General features: G+C 36.6%; 2 protein-coding genes across 2 annotated transcripts; one reads left to right on the top strand and one right to left on the bottom strand.

Moving 5' to 3' along the window:
• The first annotated feature begins 5,338 nt into the window (after positions 1 to 5,338).
• Positions 5,339 to 7,864, top strand: LOC105042068 (GDSL esterase/lipase 5). Its single transcript, XM_010919169.4, has 5 exons — positions 5,339 to 5,650; positions 6,090 to 6,208; positions 6,496 to 6,726; positions 6,853 to 7,108; positions 7,309 to 7,864. The coding sequence occupies exons 1-5, from the start codon at positions 5,377 to 5,379 to the stop codon at positions 7,611 to 7,613; spliced, it is 1,185 nt and encodes a 394-aa protein (XP_010917471.2). The 5' UTR covers positions 5,339 to 5,376; the 3' UTR covers positions 7,614 to 7,864.
• Positions 7,865 to 16,642: 8,778 nt separating this feature from the next.
• On the bottom strand, positions 16,643 to 17,551 carry LOC105042019 (uncharacterized). The gene has a single exon (XM_010919121.4). The coding sequence runs from the start codon at positions 17,317 to 17,319 to the stop codon at positions 16,729 to 16,731; it is 591 nt and encodes a 196-aa protein (XP_010917423.1). The 5' UTR covers positions 17,320 to 17,551; the 3' UTR covers positions 16,643 to 16,728.
• Positions 17,552 to 17,930: the final 379 nt, after the last annotated feature.

The raw sequence follows: 17,930 nt of genomic DNA, 5'->3' as shown, positions 1-17,930 counted from the left end.
TGAAAATTTCTCCTATTTGTTCTTCTAAAATGCTCATAAATTGAGTTTTTAGTTTAGGAGTTAAGTTTGAAGTAATGGGTGCTGAAAGGGTGTCATTTGATTCTAAACATGTATTCTCAAGTATAACTAAGGATGATTTCAATTTTGGAGGAAATGGTGATTCTAAAGAAGAAGAACCGACTTCTAGGGCTGAAGAAAATAAATTTTTGGTGGATATATATCGGATAGCTCATCCACTCTTTTCTCTTTATCACTTAGATCAGTAATAATTTGGACTCAGATTCTTCTATTGGGTTAGTCTCAGTACTAATCTCTTCTTTAAAATTTATATTTTGGCAAGCATCAGTACTAGCCTCACTCACCTGGTCTTGATATGTCACTTTCAAATTGAGGATTCTTAGGTAGGACATTGAATTAATGACTGGGTCCAGGTGATTGATGGATGGATGGGTTATTTTTAAAATTCGATATTTGTTGGCTCGATAATTGACCTAGTTCTCTCCTCATGGTAGATTCAGTTAATTGATCTATTTGTGCTTCTAGCCTAGTGAGGGATTACTGTTGGGTCATGATCATTTGTTGAGTTGGTTGAATCTATCGTCGGCTAGATTGGTCTGTTGAGGAGGTGGGTATAATGGCTGATTGTAATAGGATGGCTGGACAGGCTGACTAGACTGACTACTATTATAGGCATAATTTTGATATGGGATCCATTCTGAAAGTTCTACACAGAAAAAATTTGGATCTTAGCCTGAGTCTATTGGGGTCTCTAAGAAAAATTAGGGTGGTTCCTCCAATCTTGGTTATATATGTTTAAGAATGAATCGTTAATAAGACTAGAGTAATCTTGAGTAGCTTGAGCTTGTTCTTGGATGAAAGGTGAAAACTGTGCAGTCGTGGGACATTCACTCACATGATGGGCTGGACTAGCACAGATAAACAAATCTTCTGATAATTGGGAGATGGTATGTATTGCACATGAGATTGTAGATCTAAGGCTAGGCATTTATCTATAAGAAGGTCGACTTTATTTAATTTTTGGGCTAACAGGTTCAAATCGATCTTAAGACTAGAATCTGAATAAAATGATGAAACATTGATGGGTTATAGGTGGAAGAAATAAAATATTCTTTCATCCGCCTAGGTGGTTCTCAAAATTTTCAGCCATTTGATTTTCAGGTTAACATGGATCAGTCGTTTAATTTCAAGATTAGGTTCAACTAGGTCAGAAAAAATTATACCGTGCATGTACCAGTGCAAACCCTAATATGTGTGTTGTTAAGATTTTATTTTTTTTTTTTTAAGAAGAAGGAGGAGAAAAAGAAAGAAAAGAAAGAAAGAGAAAAGTTCTAAAGATGAGATCCTTAAGAAAAGTCTTAGACCTAAAGACATAAGATGAGAAGAATTAGTTGTGGTTAAGTGTTAATTGCAATCAAGTTAGCAAACAATTAAACCTAAACACCTACGGATTTTTAGACCTAACAGTTCAATGTAGAGTGGCTTAGTCTAGATACAAATTGGGTTTTTTCTCACTTCCTTCAACTAGCCAGGTAAGAGGTGAGATCATGGGGGTCTTCCCGTTGCTTGCCTTAGACACCAATTGAATTGGTCAAGTAAGCTAATGGAACTAATTAAATAACCACGAGTCCACTTAGGTAGAGTCTTTGTAACCTCTAGCTTTAGACACTAATTTTAGGAGTGAGTCTAAACTTACTTTGTACTTGACTTGACCACAATACTCAAACTGAACTCAATTGATCCTAAGGGCCCATGTCTCCTTGATTTTAGTTAGGTTTGGGTTAATGCGGGATGCTGGTTGATTGTTTTTGGGCTAAAGAAGGGTGATAAAATCTCCACCTTATCTTGTTATGGGTGTTGCCCTTAAATTAATTTGAGATGAATATGCACAACCAATTTCAAACAAGGGTTCTATGCAACTAAATTAGATGCATGAAATTAATTAAACTAGAAAGCTTACCTTGTCTCCAGCGATCACCAAAAGAAAATCTAACATGATGAATGTTTCTAACAATTAAGTTTCTACTCTTATCATGCAATTTTTATTAGATTTATATGGATGAATTTTATGTTAATTTAAAAAAAAATAATTAATATTAAAAAATAGTTAGGATTAGGGTTAGGATTGATCTCACCAAGCAAAATTGGAAGCTTTCTATCTCTTTTTTAAATTTTTCTCTTTTTTCTTTTTTTCTATACAAAGAAAAATAAAAAAGTTAGTAAGCTATATTTATAAAAAATTAAAAAAATCAAATATTAAAATTGTTGCCTTCTCCGGCAATGGTGCCAAAAATTGATTGGGTCAAGATGTTGTCGTTAGGACACCATGATTATCAATCAAATTCTGACTTCAATAAAAATTAAAAACACGTAGAAATAGTGAGTCGGGTCGAATCTACAGAGAAAATAGAATTTTGATTTGAAATCTTTGATTTTGTAAAAAAAATAAAATTTTGGAGAAAGTAATTTAAGTCAGAAAATAAAAATTAAAAGTATGAAAAATAAATCGGATACTAAGATCTACTAATAGATCCTAGCATCTACTTACAATAAAAATAAATAATAAAAATTTAAAAAGTAAAAAATAAATCAGGTACTAAGATCTACTAACTAGATCCTAACATTTACTTGCGACAAATAAAAGACAGGAATTTAAAGTACAAGAAAATAAATTTTTCATTAACTAGAATTGAAATTCAAGTACAGAGAATTTAAAAATAATAATAAAATAAAATAAAAATAAAGTATAACAAGGATCTGAAGTTGATCAGTCCAACCTCATCGGGAAGATGATTGATGACCTCTCCATCTTCCGTCGTACTTCGTAGAGCGAATTGACTTCTCTCCTTCTTTTTCTTGGGTCCCTAAAGCTATTTTATTTTTTTTTATTTTTTTCTATACTTTTACTCAATTTTTCTTCTCTCTAAGCTTATTCCCGGACCTTCTATTTATAGATGAATTTTTCATAATTTTTTGGTAGGAAAAGGAGTCCTAAAACCCTTAGAAATCATATTAATCCCCTTAGGAATATTCCTGACCGTCGGATGAAGCTTGGACAGCTCAGATCTGATAAAAAATCAACCATTTTAATCCTTATCAAAGTCGGATTGAACCACAGCCGTTCGATCGTGCCTGAGATTGGTTCTGGGCCATCGGATCGTGCAAAAGAGTCCTCTTATAAACCGACAATGAATAGCAGCTATTGGATCTAAGTCGGATTAAATCTCAGCCGTTGGATCACGTTCAGGATCTTTCTCCGCTTTAAACTGCGCCTGTAGATCGTGTAACTATTCTCGGGACCACGACCTGGCTCTGTGGACGAGCGGTCGGTCCACTATGCATCGGAGATAATATGTTTTTTTTTTAGGGTATTTTGGCTCGATTTTTGCTCTGATTTTTTGTCTGAAAAATAAGAAAAAAATATGCATTAAATTTTTTAAAATTTTTTATTATTTTGATGTTTAAATTGCTCAATTAAATTAACATCTATTTTTTAAAATATGTTCTAATTTTATTTTTTTTTAAAATTATTTATTTTTGTAAAAAATTCAATTTATTCATAAAATTAGGTTTTTAAGAAGATGTTAGCACCATAAATTATCAAAAATACCTTCAATAAATGTAAAAATATATCACTTTTCAATTTAAATACCAAAAATTATATGATTTGGAGACTCTGGCCTATATATTAAATGATCAAAAAATATCTAATTTAATTTTATTTAGGCTATCCAATTTTTTATTGCTTGATGCATAGGCTGGAGATTTTCACGTCATATAATTTTTGGTATGCAAGGAGTTTTGAGGTAGTATGGTTTGGATTATCGATGTATAATTTTCTTGTAGAGTTTTGATCGACCAAAATGAGTCTAAATCTGGTCAACCTTATTCTAGTCTGCCTATATATATATACACACTTAATCAAATTGTCAAAGTTTATGACTCTCCCCAGTGATATGACTGGTATGACCCTTATGCAACCCCTTAATATAGATCATTAAATTATAAGAAGAATCATAGCAAAGATTTAATTTACTACCATCCGGTTAATAATATGGAAGGTTTAAGTGTCACAGAGCATTGAAGAAATAAAGTTTGGTTCAGAAAAGCACCACTGTAATTTATCGGAAGTAAATCAAACACTCTTCTGAGCTCCTCATCCTCCTTTCTTTTAACCATTTTTTCCACGCAACATCCTTATTGCTTGTGCCACTAGGCTGTTGCACTGTGTCTAGGCATTGTTTACAAATATCTGCAAGGTAAACTTTATCCTAGCTATATATATTTTCTTTGAAATAAGTTACAAGAAATATATATTGCCACACTATTTTTTTTTTTTTTTTGAGAAAAATGGTGGGACTATGCACCATCCATTTCATTGATCATCCCTATCTTACATCAAATTTTTAAGAGCTTGTTTAGATATTCCTACAGAACTAAGATAAAATCTCATAGTATTTGTGACTTAAGCAATTCATTTAAGCATCGCCCCGTATCAATCAAATACTATCCAACCCAAATCTTGTGGAATGAAAAACAGACTTTCATAGATCATTTTTCTTCGAGCAACCCAAAGGCTAAGACCTGAGTTAGCTTTGGATAGACTCTCAGAAAATATAAGTTAAATGGTCCATGGCTCAATTCCTACCAAATATTCAGTCCAATCCCATAAAAATATCTAAACAACCCTTAATTCTTCTGCTAGTCCTATGCCCATTCCTCATCCCCACTAATCGGAATGTGAGAATTTACTTGTGTAATTTTAGCAGGAAAGCCGCCCTAAGCATGAAAGTGATTACGATAATTAATGTTTAATGCGCAATGTGCTTCCACGCACCCGTGGCAGCATCAATCGGTCATCCATGCAAACAAAGAGGAAACATCCGGAAGAACAAGCTCATCGGCAGGAGTCGTTTACGTATCAAAAGAATATATATAACCGTTCATGAGGTACTTCCATTAACATACAACTGAAAAGGTTTTGTAGATATCGAAACCTTTAGTCTTTTACTCGCTCAAAGCCCATTTGGATGTCGTATTATTAGCTTTTTATTCATTCATTTTTTCATCATGGTGTAAAGATCATAGCAAGAAAAATACTAGACCGAAAACCATGTATTATCCAAAAGAGAACAAACACCGGCAACTATGATGCTCTTTTCCTGCTAAAAGACATTTGGATAACTGACAAAACCATTCATGAGAGAGTCTCTCAAAAGAACAGTCCAAACAAGATAAGGTACATACGCTCCTTGGTAGAAACCGCCAGATGAAACCAAAGCATCTTGGAGAGCTCACTAGTATACAACATCAAGGCCTTCACTCACTCAGAGGAACTAACACATTGTTGGATCCTCAATGGCTAGGCCATTCTCCTCTTCTTCTCCCATCTCAATCTTCTTTGCAATCCTTCTCCTATCAATCAACACCATTAGCTCATCCAGAGGCTCCCCGGATGAGGCGGCGACGGCATTCTTCATCTTTGGCGACTCCATTGTTGATCCAGGCAACAACAACTACATCGAGACCACCCCGGAGAAGAAGGCAAACTACCACCCGTATGGTCACAACGGGTTCTTTGACAAGCCCACCGGACGCTTCACCGATGGCCGGGTGATTGTAGATTTCATTGGTAAGACTTATTAAAGAAATATATCCCAAAGTTGTTTCACATCAAACCCAACTCAATCAGCAAACGAAGTCTTGGTCTCGGAGTCCAGACCCCACCCATTTAGGTCAGGGCTGTGCTTGTGGCCAGCCAATTTCCACCTGTAGCTAAAGCCAGTGGAGATTGATTGAGCTAACCAGTAGTCCTTTTTTTTTTTTTGGTAACAACCTATAGTAGTCTTTCAAGTTATTAGAGTCATGCATTGCTCGATCGGTCCGATCATGTTAAGAGTTGAATCCAATGCTAAGTGGGTCTAAATTTCAGGCCTACATCTTGAATACTGATCAAAACTGTAGGATCATGTCAAGTATTTCTAAGTCATGCTTGTTTAGAATTCAAGCTAAATTTATATGGTTTCAGTTTGTGCTATTCTCCTAGGAAGTATCTTATTACTTTCATGCAGCTGAATACGCAAAACTTCCAATCATTCCTCCATTCTTGCAACCTTCTGCCTCGTTCATTAATGGTGCTAATTTTGGGTCTGCTGGAGCTGGGATCCTGCCTGAAACCAATCAAGGCCTGGTAAGAACCTTGTTAACACATGCACAATCCCATATTTTGAATATTGTTTGGCCCAATCTCATTAGGCCTTCAATCGAATAACTATAATATTTCAATCTATTATTTATCCTACATTCTATAATCATAGTCCAAAACTTTCCATGTGCTCTGTTGATGGCAAAGAATGTGGAGAGAAAAACATGAAATAATAAGGGAGTATGCCCATATATGCATGATTAATTAGTCTTCTAGATTAGTTATTTAGTAGTGTAGATGACTTGGTTAACTTTTTTTTTCCATTGCTATAGGTAATTGACCTTCAGACACAACTCAAGCAATTCGATGAGGTTCGGAGCAACTTAACAGAAGAGTTGGGTGTTGAGAAAGCAAGAGAGCTTATATCACAAGCAGTTTATTTTATTAGCATCGGTAGCAATGACTACATGATCGGATATATCCTTAACCCTACAATGCGTGAGGCATACCTTCCCGAGGAATTTGTTAGTATGGTGATTGGCAACTTATCACAATCAATCCAAGTGGGTAAACCCAAATTTGTTGATTTTTTTATAATTGATAAAAAATGTGATGAAGAAAATTGGCAATTAAGTAATATACTATGTATTTAATATTTCTAATGATTGTTTCTTTGCAACTGTAATCAGGCATTGTATGATAAAGGAGCTAGGAAGTTTTGTTTTCTGAGCTTATGCCCCTTGGGCTGCTTACCTGCACTTAGAGCAGCAAACCCTAAAGCAGATGGAGGATGTTTTGAGGATATCTCTGCACTTGCTTCTGCTCATAACAACGCATTGGCAGCTGTGCTCACCAGCCTAGCACATATTTTTAAAGGGTTCAAGTATGCTAATACTGATTTCTACAGTTGGCTCAAGGAGAGAATCCATAATCCATCCAAATATGGTACATTAAAACTCTTTTTACAGTCCTAGATTTCATCATCATCATTACAATTTGTGTTTCGTAATATTATTATCACTACTATTGCTAGGAAAACCAGGAAAGAAAAGATTCAATGCCCTCCAAATTAATCTAACTCCTATGTAATTTGCTTGTCTCAAGTTTGTTTTTTGCTTGACTCGATCTATTTCTTTTGGTTGAAGGTTTCAAGGATGGAGTGAATGCTTGCTGCGGGGCTGGGCCATATAGAGGAGTCTTCAGTTGTGGGAAGACAAAAGAAGGGAGTGACTACCAAGTATGTGACAGCCCTGAGGACTACGTTTGGTGGGATTCCTTCCATGCATCCGAGAGGATCCACGAGCAAGTGGCTAAGCTACTATGGAGTGATCCACCCTCCTCAGTGGGGCCATACAATCTAGAGAAGCTATTCTTCGGTGAGGAGAAGCTCAGAATTGCTGATGTAGTGGACGAGGGAGATGGCTTGGGGGATTTTGGTACCTTAGCATGATGGTGTGCCACGTTTCTCTTTAGATTAGCAACTGCTGCTACGGTGTTTCAGCATCTCATAAAGAGAGAGAAACTTGTACCTCAAAAAAAATAAATAATAAAGAGAGAGAAACTCCTGGTAACTTCCAACGTGCTTTGATTTGATCATAGCATGGAGTTCTTATCAATGAAATATGGTTAGAGTTTCCTATCTTGACCTTTACATTTTAAAAAGCAAGAGAAAACTAGGAGCTTGCTTCACCTTTACCTTGAATAAAAAGAAAACAAGGAACGAAAAGAAGGGCCATATATTGGAGTCTTTGGCTCAGATCTCTCTATTTTTCTTCTTGTATTTTTTTGTTAGATAATTATTATTACTCCTCTCGAAGTTGGCTAATGTGGTGGGATAGCTCAGACTCTCTATACCGCTAGAGCAATCGGATGCTTACTAGATCTCAGGGACCTAAAAAAAGTCCTCACATTAGAGAAGAAGGTGGGGATTCTCCAGCTGAGGACCCTCTGATACTAAGTTAGTAAGTTTTGGAGATAGAGAATAGAGGAGGAAGAAGATGATCAGAGTTGGAATCATTTCCTTTTTTTCCCTTTCCTCTTTTATATTTGGAGGGAATCTGACAGGTTGTTGGAGCCTGCCAGTGTCAGAGTGGCGGCCATCAGGGGGCCAGAGTAGTGGTGTCAGATGGCTGTTACGGTGCCGACATCCATGTTTGGAGAGTAATGGAATGTCGTAGCAGAATACTGACTCAGCAGGTTCCGTATGCCAGGGGGATCAAGTGGCATCCAAATTGTGAGACAACGCTCCGAGAACTAGGGTGGAATGGAGCGAGATCGGTTTATGTCCGATAATATTGTCCTCCTCGAGCTTTCGATCTCTGACGTATATCAGCTGTGAGCTGATGTCTGTGATGTTCGAGCCGTGCGATGTAGTTTGGATTGCGTATCTCGCACTATCAGATTTTTACCACTGATTGGGATTGACAACATTGGAGATATAGTCACTTATCACCCTCTTGGGACTGCAATGAGCGCGCAATTCATGCAATGGCGGTAGGCTTTGCTGATACCCTCACTGAACCCATTGCACCTAGGGCACTCTGAGATGAATCATTTCAAAAATTTGGAACGGGCTAAATTGAAAGAGATAAAACCAACTAGATTAGCCGATCCTAGATCTGCAACCAGGAACAAATTTAGGTCTGGTCCATGTGCGACATAGCATGGTTCAGGCACAAGTTGATTTGATCATTTGGCTAGTATTTTTTTTTTTTTTGGTACAAAAGTAAAATCATTTGGCTAGTTGAGACAGCATTTATATAAACATGAAATGTTAATATTGATCATAACATGAAAGGTCTATAAAATATCATGCATTTAGATAATTGATAAAAAGGCTAAGTGACATGGTGTGAATGGAATTCATGTACCATAGTCATATATGAATCCATCAAATATATAATCGATATCAGCATGTAATGAAATAAAAGTATAATCGTGTGGAAATATAAGTGCAAGAAATTCTTTGTGAAACAAGACCAAGAAAAGGTTGTACAAGTAGCTTAGTCATATCAATTGGCAGATGAAAATAAGAGCATAAGCCAGATGGAAAAATAGAATAGAACCATGTCTTGCACCTCTCTCTTGTTGCACCCTCTTAGCTTCAACACCATGCGCAGTGAGAGAGAGAGAGAAAGAGAGAGAGAGAGAGAAGAATGTAATAAGATCCCATCCAAAAAGATTAATCATAAGATATTATTTAAATTTTTAGTCCTATATAAATAACAAAGATCTATAAATATATAGTCAATATAGAATTAAACACATGCCTCATAGACCCTCACATCCTCGTCTAATATCTTTACTAGATTAAAGATCTAAATCTATTAAAATTTAATCATAGTTATCACAGATATCATGATTAACTTGTGATCAATCCAAATAGACTCAAGCTGCAGTCTATGTATATCATAGGCCAAGTTCATTTCGGTGCTTTTATAATAATCAAAATCTTATGCAAAAAGATTAGTCAAAAAATATAATTTAGTTTTTTTTGATTTTATATAAATATTCAAAATTTATCTAATGCATAGTTAATTTGAGATTAAATATACATTGGTATAAATCGTCACAAAGAATTGATACGAAAGATTTAATTGCCCTTCTACGTACTGTGCGCCGGTCCATGTTACAATTCTTTTGTGCCACTGTAATTGCTTGTCTTTTGCCAGTCTCTCTGGGCTTAGTGGCTAACGGTTTTATGAGAGGTTGATTTTTTTTTTTTTTTTTTTCATTCCACCTCTCTGGCTCCTCCTCCCCCCTCTTAGGATTGGTTCTTGGTGCTTCCCATAGAAGAAGAGCTGCACTCTAGTCTTTAATTAGCTAAAAGAAGTCTCAACTCAGTTCTTCTTAGGCTTCTCTCCTGCAAGCTCCTTAAATTGTAGCTAAATAATATTAGTTCAACCACAACGCTAGTCGCTCGAGGTCGAAAAACAATTACTGGATAGTGGAAATGGCACTGGGAACAAAGGTACCACATAGTATATATGGTCATTTTGGCTTGGTTGTGTGCTGCTAGCTAGTACTAACCAAAGCCCTCCTGGTCTCCTCTCAATCTTTTCATTCATGCCATCCTACATTTACGTATTGATCTCATATTACTAATCTTTAATCTAACCAATCTGGGTCACTTTAGATTAGGCTTGGTTTGGAAACACACTGTAGATTTTTTGGGAATAACTTTCCTTTTTTCCTCAAAAGACAGTTAATCTAAGATGTAATATAGGGGCCCACCTTCATAAATTGATACGATGCCATATAGGTCATTGTCTAAATGCATTCCTTGATATAATTGCGACCAATACCTAACCTATTTTATTACTCCAGCTACATAAGGGGTTGTTTGATAACACTAGTTTGTAATGGTGTATTTATGTTATGGTTCCTATCCATTTCAAAGGAACATGTGAGAGCATGCCATTGGAAAATTTATACCCTGCACGCTACAAGGACTAATCTGAACATGTTGTGCAGTGATTTAATTACTGGAGCTAGGAAACAGCTGGTGGAAGCAGTGCTGGGTTTGAAGAGTGAAGACTGAGGCCAGCAGTGCTAACAAAGCCACCATGCTTCACATGCTATTGATTACACCATGACCCTACCATGCCCCCCACTCCCTGAGATCCCATCAGAAGTTAGGTACAGTATCCTACAGGGAGGTTGCACCACTTTAGTTTTTATGGCCCAAAATAAATTCATTAGTGTTGGTTTGGGACGTGCGAAGTCTCCCCCTTGGATGAAGATGAGTACGTTTGGATCGGAGTACTGATCAGTAATGGGGGTGATTTATTGGCATCCTCTAGGGAAATAATTGATTAGAACCATTCTACCATGTATATCTTGGATCCTCCAATAAAAAATCAATACATCATCCGAAAAAGTAAAGTATTTTTCATTCAAAACCATAAAAATATAAGCTAGCTAACCATGATTAACAGTAAATCTTTTCCATTCAAAATTTTCAACTAAGCTTGGGTAACGATGAATCACTTTTTCAATAATAAATGATATGTTGATTTTTATTGAATAACATAAGATACATGATAGAACCATTCTAACCAATAATTTCTTCTCTTTCAGATGGATTAGCTATAGTAGAATAGCTCTTAGCATGATATCTTACATGTCCTTTTTTAAATTAAAGTCATTAGGACTTGAAAGCTTAGAACATATGATATGATTTGTTGGGTTTGAATACCTAAAGGAACTGGCAAAATGTGTGAGGCTTTAGAAATTAGACAGATGCTTCATGAGTGACATAGCCATCAAATATTACAAATATAATTGGGATAAAATATAAGAATAGATTTTCTTGGTAGGTATATATTGTTGGATTGGCTGATAGGGTCCCCTTGTCGTAATGGTCTACAATCGGGATTAGATTGTTGAATTTGGATTAGTTTAGATCTTTAGAAAGCACCAAGGGTTACAAGAAGATTTTTATTGGAATTTATGCTATTGTACTGTGTAAAATTATTGAATATGGTGGATCTCGTATATCATCCTTTTTCTTGGGCTTTTTCTTCTTTGAACTACCTATTCTGAAGAGCTTTTCATGCCTATTCTATGTTCGATCAATCATAGAGGATATAAGTTCTTGTACCTCGAACCTCACCTTTGTTTGAGAAGCACACTCACCTACCTTTTTGTAAACAATTGTAGAACTTTGGCCACTGCTACATTTGTTATTTTTATAATTATTATTTTCCTTCCAATTGCGAAAGGACACAACTAAGGAAGATATAGGCAACTTTTATTATGTCTCATGCTTATGTGGGTTCACTCGGAAAAAATAAAATAAATAAAAACTTATATGGACCTAACTCAGCCTATTGGCACTGAGTCAAGCCATAACTCATATTTCATTTACTCTTAAATATTTAGCAAATATTCTCTTACAAGGTTATATACTTAGTGAATAAGGTCTTTTTTTTTTCTCAAAAACAAAAAATAAAAATAAAAACTTGATGAATGAGCTAAAGTACAAAGTTTTTGTTCACATAGAGTTAATCAAGTAGCTAAAAATGTCATGCCGAATTCCACTAATCAACCGAAGTATTTCTCTTAATCTGAATCGTATGAAAGGAAAAAATGGTAGATGATCCCAAGTATGAGTCACAACTAGCTAACCTGTAACATATAATAAGTCCAGAGTTGTTCAAAATTCAGTTTGTTTTTTAAAAATCTCAAGTTTAATGACAGAAGCTATGTCAAATTCAGGCTTCTTTTTGAATCCCAAGATGCAAGTTCCCAAGATCCAAGCTCAGTCTTAGCCCTCCTACTTACAACTCGGCCTCCAACCTCAACAAAGTCCATAAAAATGGAATTCCAACAACCATCCTAATATATATATATATATATATAACCTGGGAAAGAGCTGTGCTGCAAATAATTAAGTCCTGATGACTCCTATGGTTTATTAAGTTGAAGTCTTGGGAGCAACAGCATGAGCTATGACTGCTTGGCTGTCTAATTCCACATACCAATTAACCAAGGATAGATTTCAGCCAAAGCAAACTTCTGGTTGAAACGTGTTTCATTCAGCATCTAAGTGTATGTTTCCATGGCTGCAGTTTGGCCAACAGGTTTGCAGATTGGTGGCGATGGGAAAAAGAAAAAGAAAAAGAAGCCATCTGGTTAAATCTCTTGGCTCCTTTTCTCTTCCTTCTTCCTCTTATTACGTTACAGAATTCCAGAATGTCGACATACCGACTCCAGGACACTTGGATCAAGATGCTGGGATCAACCATTTATTAAAACACATAATTAGCAGCCAAAGAAGTTGCACCAAACTAGTGGCATGAATGCTTCAGTCAACTCCTCCATCATTTGGAGTTAGTCCAGCTGGAGGGCTTGGGGCAATGTTATTCAGCATCTAAATTGATAGCAAAATATCAAAAGGAAGCATCCTTACAGCAGACGAAAGCCTAACCACAGATTTCAGAATTTTGTTAACCAATAAGAACACAAAAAGGGAACATTCAAGTGTTACATGGAACATTTATTTGACTATTTCCTTCAAATGATTGAGAATTTTATATGAAACTCCTGGACATTTTAAGGGAAAATGATTGTTGCATATAAGCCCAGGGGCGACTCAAACATACTATGTATGGGTGAAATTTCCTTTCATCTTTAAGTAAGATGACCAATAACTACAAAATAATTATTTTACCTTTCCCCCTAGAGCTTTCTTTTATTAATTTCAAGTTAGTAACATTGTTATAGTCAACTCAAGTATGATTAACGATTAGATAATGATAGGTATATTTCTACAAATTCATGAGTGCATGTATATCGACTTTAAGGGAATTTCTTTGAAAATATTGGCAAATTCCATCATTCTAGTTCACATTTTTATAGCACCTGTCTTCTTCCACTAATGTATGATGTCTAAAAAAGAAAGCAAGTTAAATGCAAAAGATACACTTTTTTTTTGGTCAATTTGAACAATGTAAATTAGACAAAGTTTAATGGACAAAGTGATTGAGATAGCTTGAATTTTATCTATGATGCAACAAATTGCTTAACCAGCATATTATATCCTTGGAGAGAGGAATCAATGATCAGATAGTATTAGCCCCACATCAATTGCAGAAGATGAATTTTCTCATTTTTATCATCTCTGTTCCCAACGTAAATCTCCATTATTTGAAAGTTTTCTCTAATAATGGATGGCTTTAGAAGCTTATGCATCGCCAAAAAATTGTTGTTTGCGCTCTAATGCACCAAGCTAAAGGGATCAATAACCAGATCTTGTCTCTGTATTTTAAATAACCAACCACCCCCTCTCTCAAAAAATAAATCAATATCAACCATCCCATGGACCACATCTTACAACATAATGGCTTGATGAAACATGAATTTTGTAGACAGGAGCTGTCCCTTTGCTCAACGATGAATTTTTAATTCATGATCTGATCAATTAGGGCTATGAGTTTGAGTTTGCACTAGAACTCTGATTTAGATTTTGTCGGATGGTACTGGAAGCATATTTAAATATGCAGTAATAAGTGTAGATTGCACGAAGCTAATCCATGAAATCTCGGGGAGGTGAGATTTGGTGATTTATAAACTAGACCCACTAATAGCTAACATCATATCATATTGATGATTTGTAGTTTATATGAACCTTTTGGTGAGGTTTTTTATTCATAAAAGAAAGGAGAATCTAGTTCAATCATTATGTCCCTTAACATGCGCATACCCAAAATTAAAATCAAATTTGAAAATAGTAGACAATGTAGCTATAGTAAAAAATATTTTAATGAAGTCACTTGCAAAATGGTTGAATACACTGATAGTGCAAAAGATGCAACTTAGCAAAAACTTTAATAGTTACAGACAATTAAGTTAATAAAAATTGCAGGCATTGCCATTTCTTCTTGATAAAAGTAATTTTTACTTATCCTATCTGCAACTTAAGAAGTTGGCAAATTCTTTTTTCGCAAAAAGATAAAGCATAAACTAATCACTTTCATTATTAAAAGAATACATATTAATTTCTCATGCAAATATTAGCTTTCCGATGGTGTAACCTCAACTTAACATGCTTGCTTCGATATTACTTGCTTTTAAGTTTAACTAAATCATCATATTTTGACAACTAAAAAGGGCATTCTGTCATAGATGTTTATTTTCTTTTCGTTATGCTGCAATTTCACTAAAACTTGTTTGGTTTGCAATGAAAATTAGAATTAAAATCAGATTGGATTGAAATAAAAATTGAAATGAATATATCCCCAATATATTTGATTCATGATCGGAACAGAATTGAAATAAATTTGAATGTTAAAAAAAATAAAAATTAAATTTTAAAGAATTAGATATTCACATATTCTTCGAAATCAGAATAAAAATAAAACTCATCCGACCAAACGTTATCAATCATTAATTCAATTTTCATTCCAAATCTAACTTCCCAACTAAGCATGCTCTAACATTTAAACAAATATGATCCGTAGAGACGTAGTCTTCACAAGAGTATCATGGTGATCTTAAATAATAAAGAAGTAGAAAAGAAAAAGAAAAAAAAAAAAAAAGGGGAATCCCTAACATCGGCCTTCTTTATAGTGGTAGGACAATTTTTGGATAGGGACAGACACCGGTGTGGCCACCAATAGTTGGTGCATTAATTAAAAATAGGAATAACCAATGACCACCAAGTCTGGTGGATTCACACTTCATATTTCAAACCATTATTTTGGCTTCTTTCATTAGGATTAAATATGACAAATGGTTGCGGTGGCCACAGGTTATGATTATGGTCTGTCCGATTCTACCAAGCCAGCTATTCCAAGTTGAAAATTTTCTTTAAAGATGACGCATGTTTAACTCATGCAAGTTCTTACAATTTATATCATTAAGTCTCTCTCTTCATCAAGCTGCAAAGTTCTCCAACTTCAATTGTATGCAGACAATTAAGTGGACTAAAGTTTGCTATAGTTGCCATGTAATCATGCAAGGGACAAACATCTCTCTTATCCTCATTCCATTTATCTTTCCATTGAGTGAAAATTTTTCTAGACCAGGACCCACTTGAAATGGACTGGTATCCCTACCCTTTAAGAGCCACTATTAGCCTCATGACAGTGACCTGAAGCATGACTGAGCAGTGGCACATATCATCACATGAAGCTATCCTACAACAAAAATTGTCACGGCACTTGTGCTTTGATGAATCAACCAGCCTTCACCATCATTGGTTACGTGTGAACACAAATTTCCGATGAATTGATTGTTGTTAATTCAATGAACCCATCACGCAAGTTGCTACTAGACATATAAAGAAATTATATCAATATGAGATGTCATGGAGAGAAAAAAAATAGACATAACATGAAAAAAAGAAAAAAAAAATCTACTGGAACTAATAAACTCTTAACCTAGATTAAATACTCTCTTCTAGAGCTTACCATTGTACATATCCATGGCAAACTACCTAGCACCAAAAGATTAACTCAATTGCTAATGAAGCTTATGTAACACATATGGAGACAGACATATACTAAGATAAGAATAAGTAGGTATATATGTAAACTAGAATGTCACAATAAATTATTTTTCCACCAAACGATGCAAACTTAATCTAAAAGAGCGCTTGAATTAATATTTTAAGGAAATAGAAGATGCTGAACTTACAACAAGCATCTTAGTTTGATATTTTCACTTATGGGCCAATTGATAAAATTTTAAATTAATTGTGGGAGTATATAATTTTCTCTTGGTTGGTAACCTGATATTAATTATCAGGTGTGACATTATTTGCAACTTCTGTAACCACAGTTGTGACAGATCACCAACCAAACAAACACAAGGCCGTTTTCATCATGACACGCCTAAAATGTCCAAAATTTATTTATGTTGCCACTCACTAAAAATAGCCTTCTAGAAGTGCAAAGGAATGGAGTAATTCCATCTGTGTCCCATCACCATTTTGGTTCAAGGACCAAGGTAATAAACTTATCAGGAGAAGCAAGAGGCAAAAGAAAAGAGGAGGCCAAAATTATTAATTATACAAAAATTATATACATTTCACAAATTTTCTCCAAATTCCTGTTATACCCCTACAATTCCATCGGCGACCTCCTTCGTGACGTCGCCGTCTCCCACAACCGGACGACGCTGCCGTTAAGGGCCGTCAGGTCCTGGTAACGGTACCACCCAAGATCCCCCCGCCTCCCAACCATCAACCCCTCCCACCCAAATCCCTCCAACGGCGCCGTCAAACGAGCCCTGACGACACGAGCGCCGTCATCCTTCCGTCCATTATCCACCTCCACTTGCTCATCGCCGTCATCCTCCACGTCGAACCAGTCGCAGGAGCCGTAGTACGCCGTGAACCGGGCCTTGGGAGTGCCGGCGTCCTCCACGTGACAGTGCGGGGCCCGCACGGTCGGCTTGGGAGACTTCGGCACCGTCGATGGCGCCGGCGCCGGAGACGGAGACGGGGCTTGTCCCGGCTCGGACTTGGAAGTGATGGGGGAGTGGGGGAGAGAGACGTCGTCGGATCGGGATCCGACGGCGCGGATGCGCCAGATGCCGAGGGCGGCGGCGAGGACGGCGAGGCAGGCCCAGAGGGAGCCGGCGGCGACGGCGGCGGGAAGGGAGTGGAAGCGGAGCACGATGGCCTCCAAGGGCATTTCGAGGAGGTCCATTTCGGGAAGAGAACCCAAAAAATTGGTGGGCGAATTGGGAACGATGTTTCCAAAGAGCGAGAGAGAGCTTTGGCCTCGGAGTAGGAGCGAAGGGTAGGAACGTTGGGATATATAGAGGAGAGTAAATTTGGGCCGTTGCGTAGAGCATGGAATCTGATGGGAAGATGCCAGGAATCGAGGGCAGGAGAAGGGAGATGCCACAGTAGATCCCACTCATCCGGGGTATACCTTTGACCTCATTGTCACCCAAGAGGGCTGATATGGAGACGTCGACGGCTGGGATTTTGGGATCGGAGTTTATGGTCGGATCAGTTGGTGGGCCAGGATGGGACCACCGGTTTAGTGGTGAGGATTAGTTTATTTGGATGGGGAATGTATGATTGAAGTGCTATTAGAGGTTATACGTCAGGATGGGGACAAGAGATGCAACCACCTCTCTGAGGCCTATGATCTTGTGCTGGACGGTAGCTGGCAGTGGATTTACTTCACGTAATGCAATATATTAACGGGTACATTACACTGTCCTTAGTTGGAGGTTTAATTCCAATTCAAATCTTTCACGTTGTCGGAGCCAAAAGAGTTGAACTAAACAAAATTGTAACCTTGCGTCC

The sequence above is a fragment of the Elaeis guineensis genome, chromosome 3 (genome assembly GCF_000442705.2).
Source record: "Elaeis guineensis isolate ETL-2024a chromosome 3, EG11, whole genome shotgun sequence".
Classification (NCBI taxonomy): domain Eukaryota; kingdom Viridiplantae; phylum Streptophyta; class Magnoliopsida; order Arecales; family Arecaceae; genus Elaeis; species Elaeis guineensis.
This window is presented reverse-complemented; position numbering and strand designations above follow the sequence as displayed.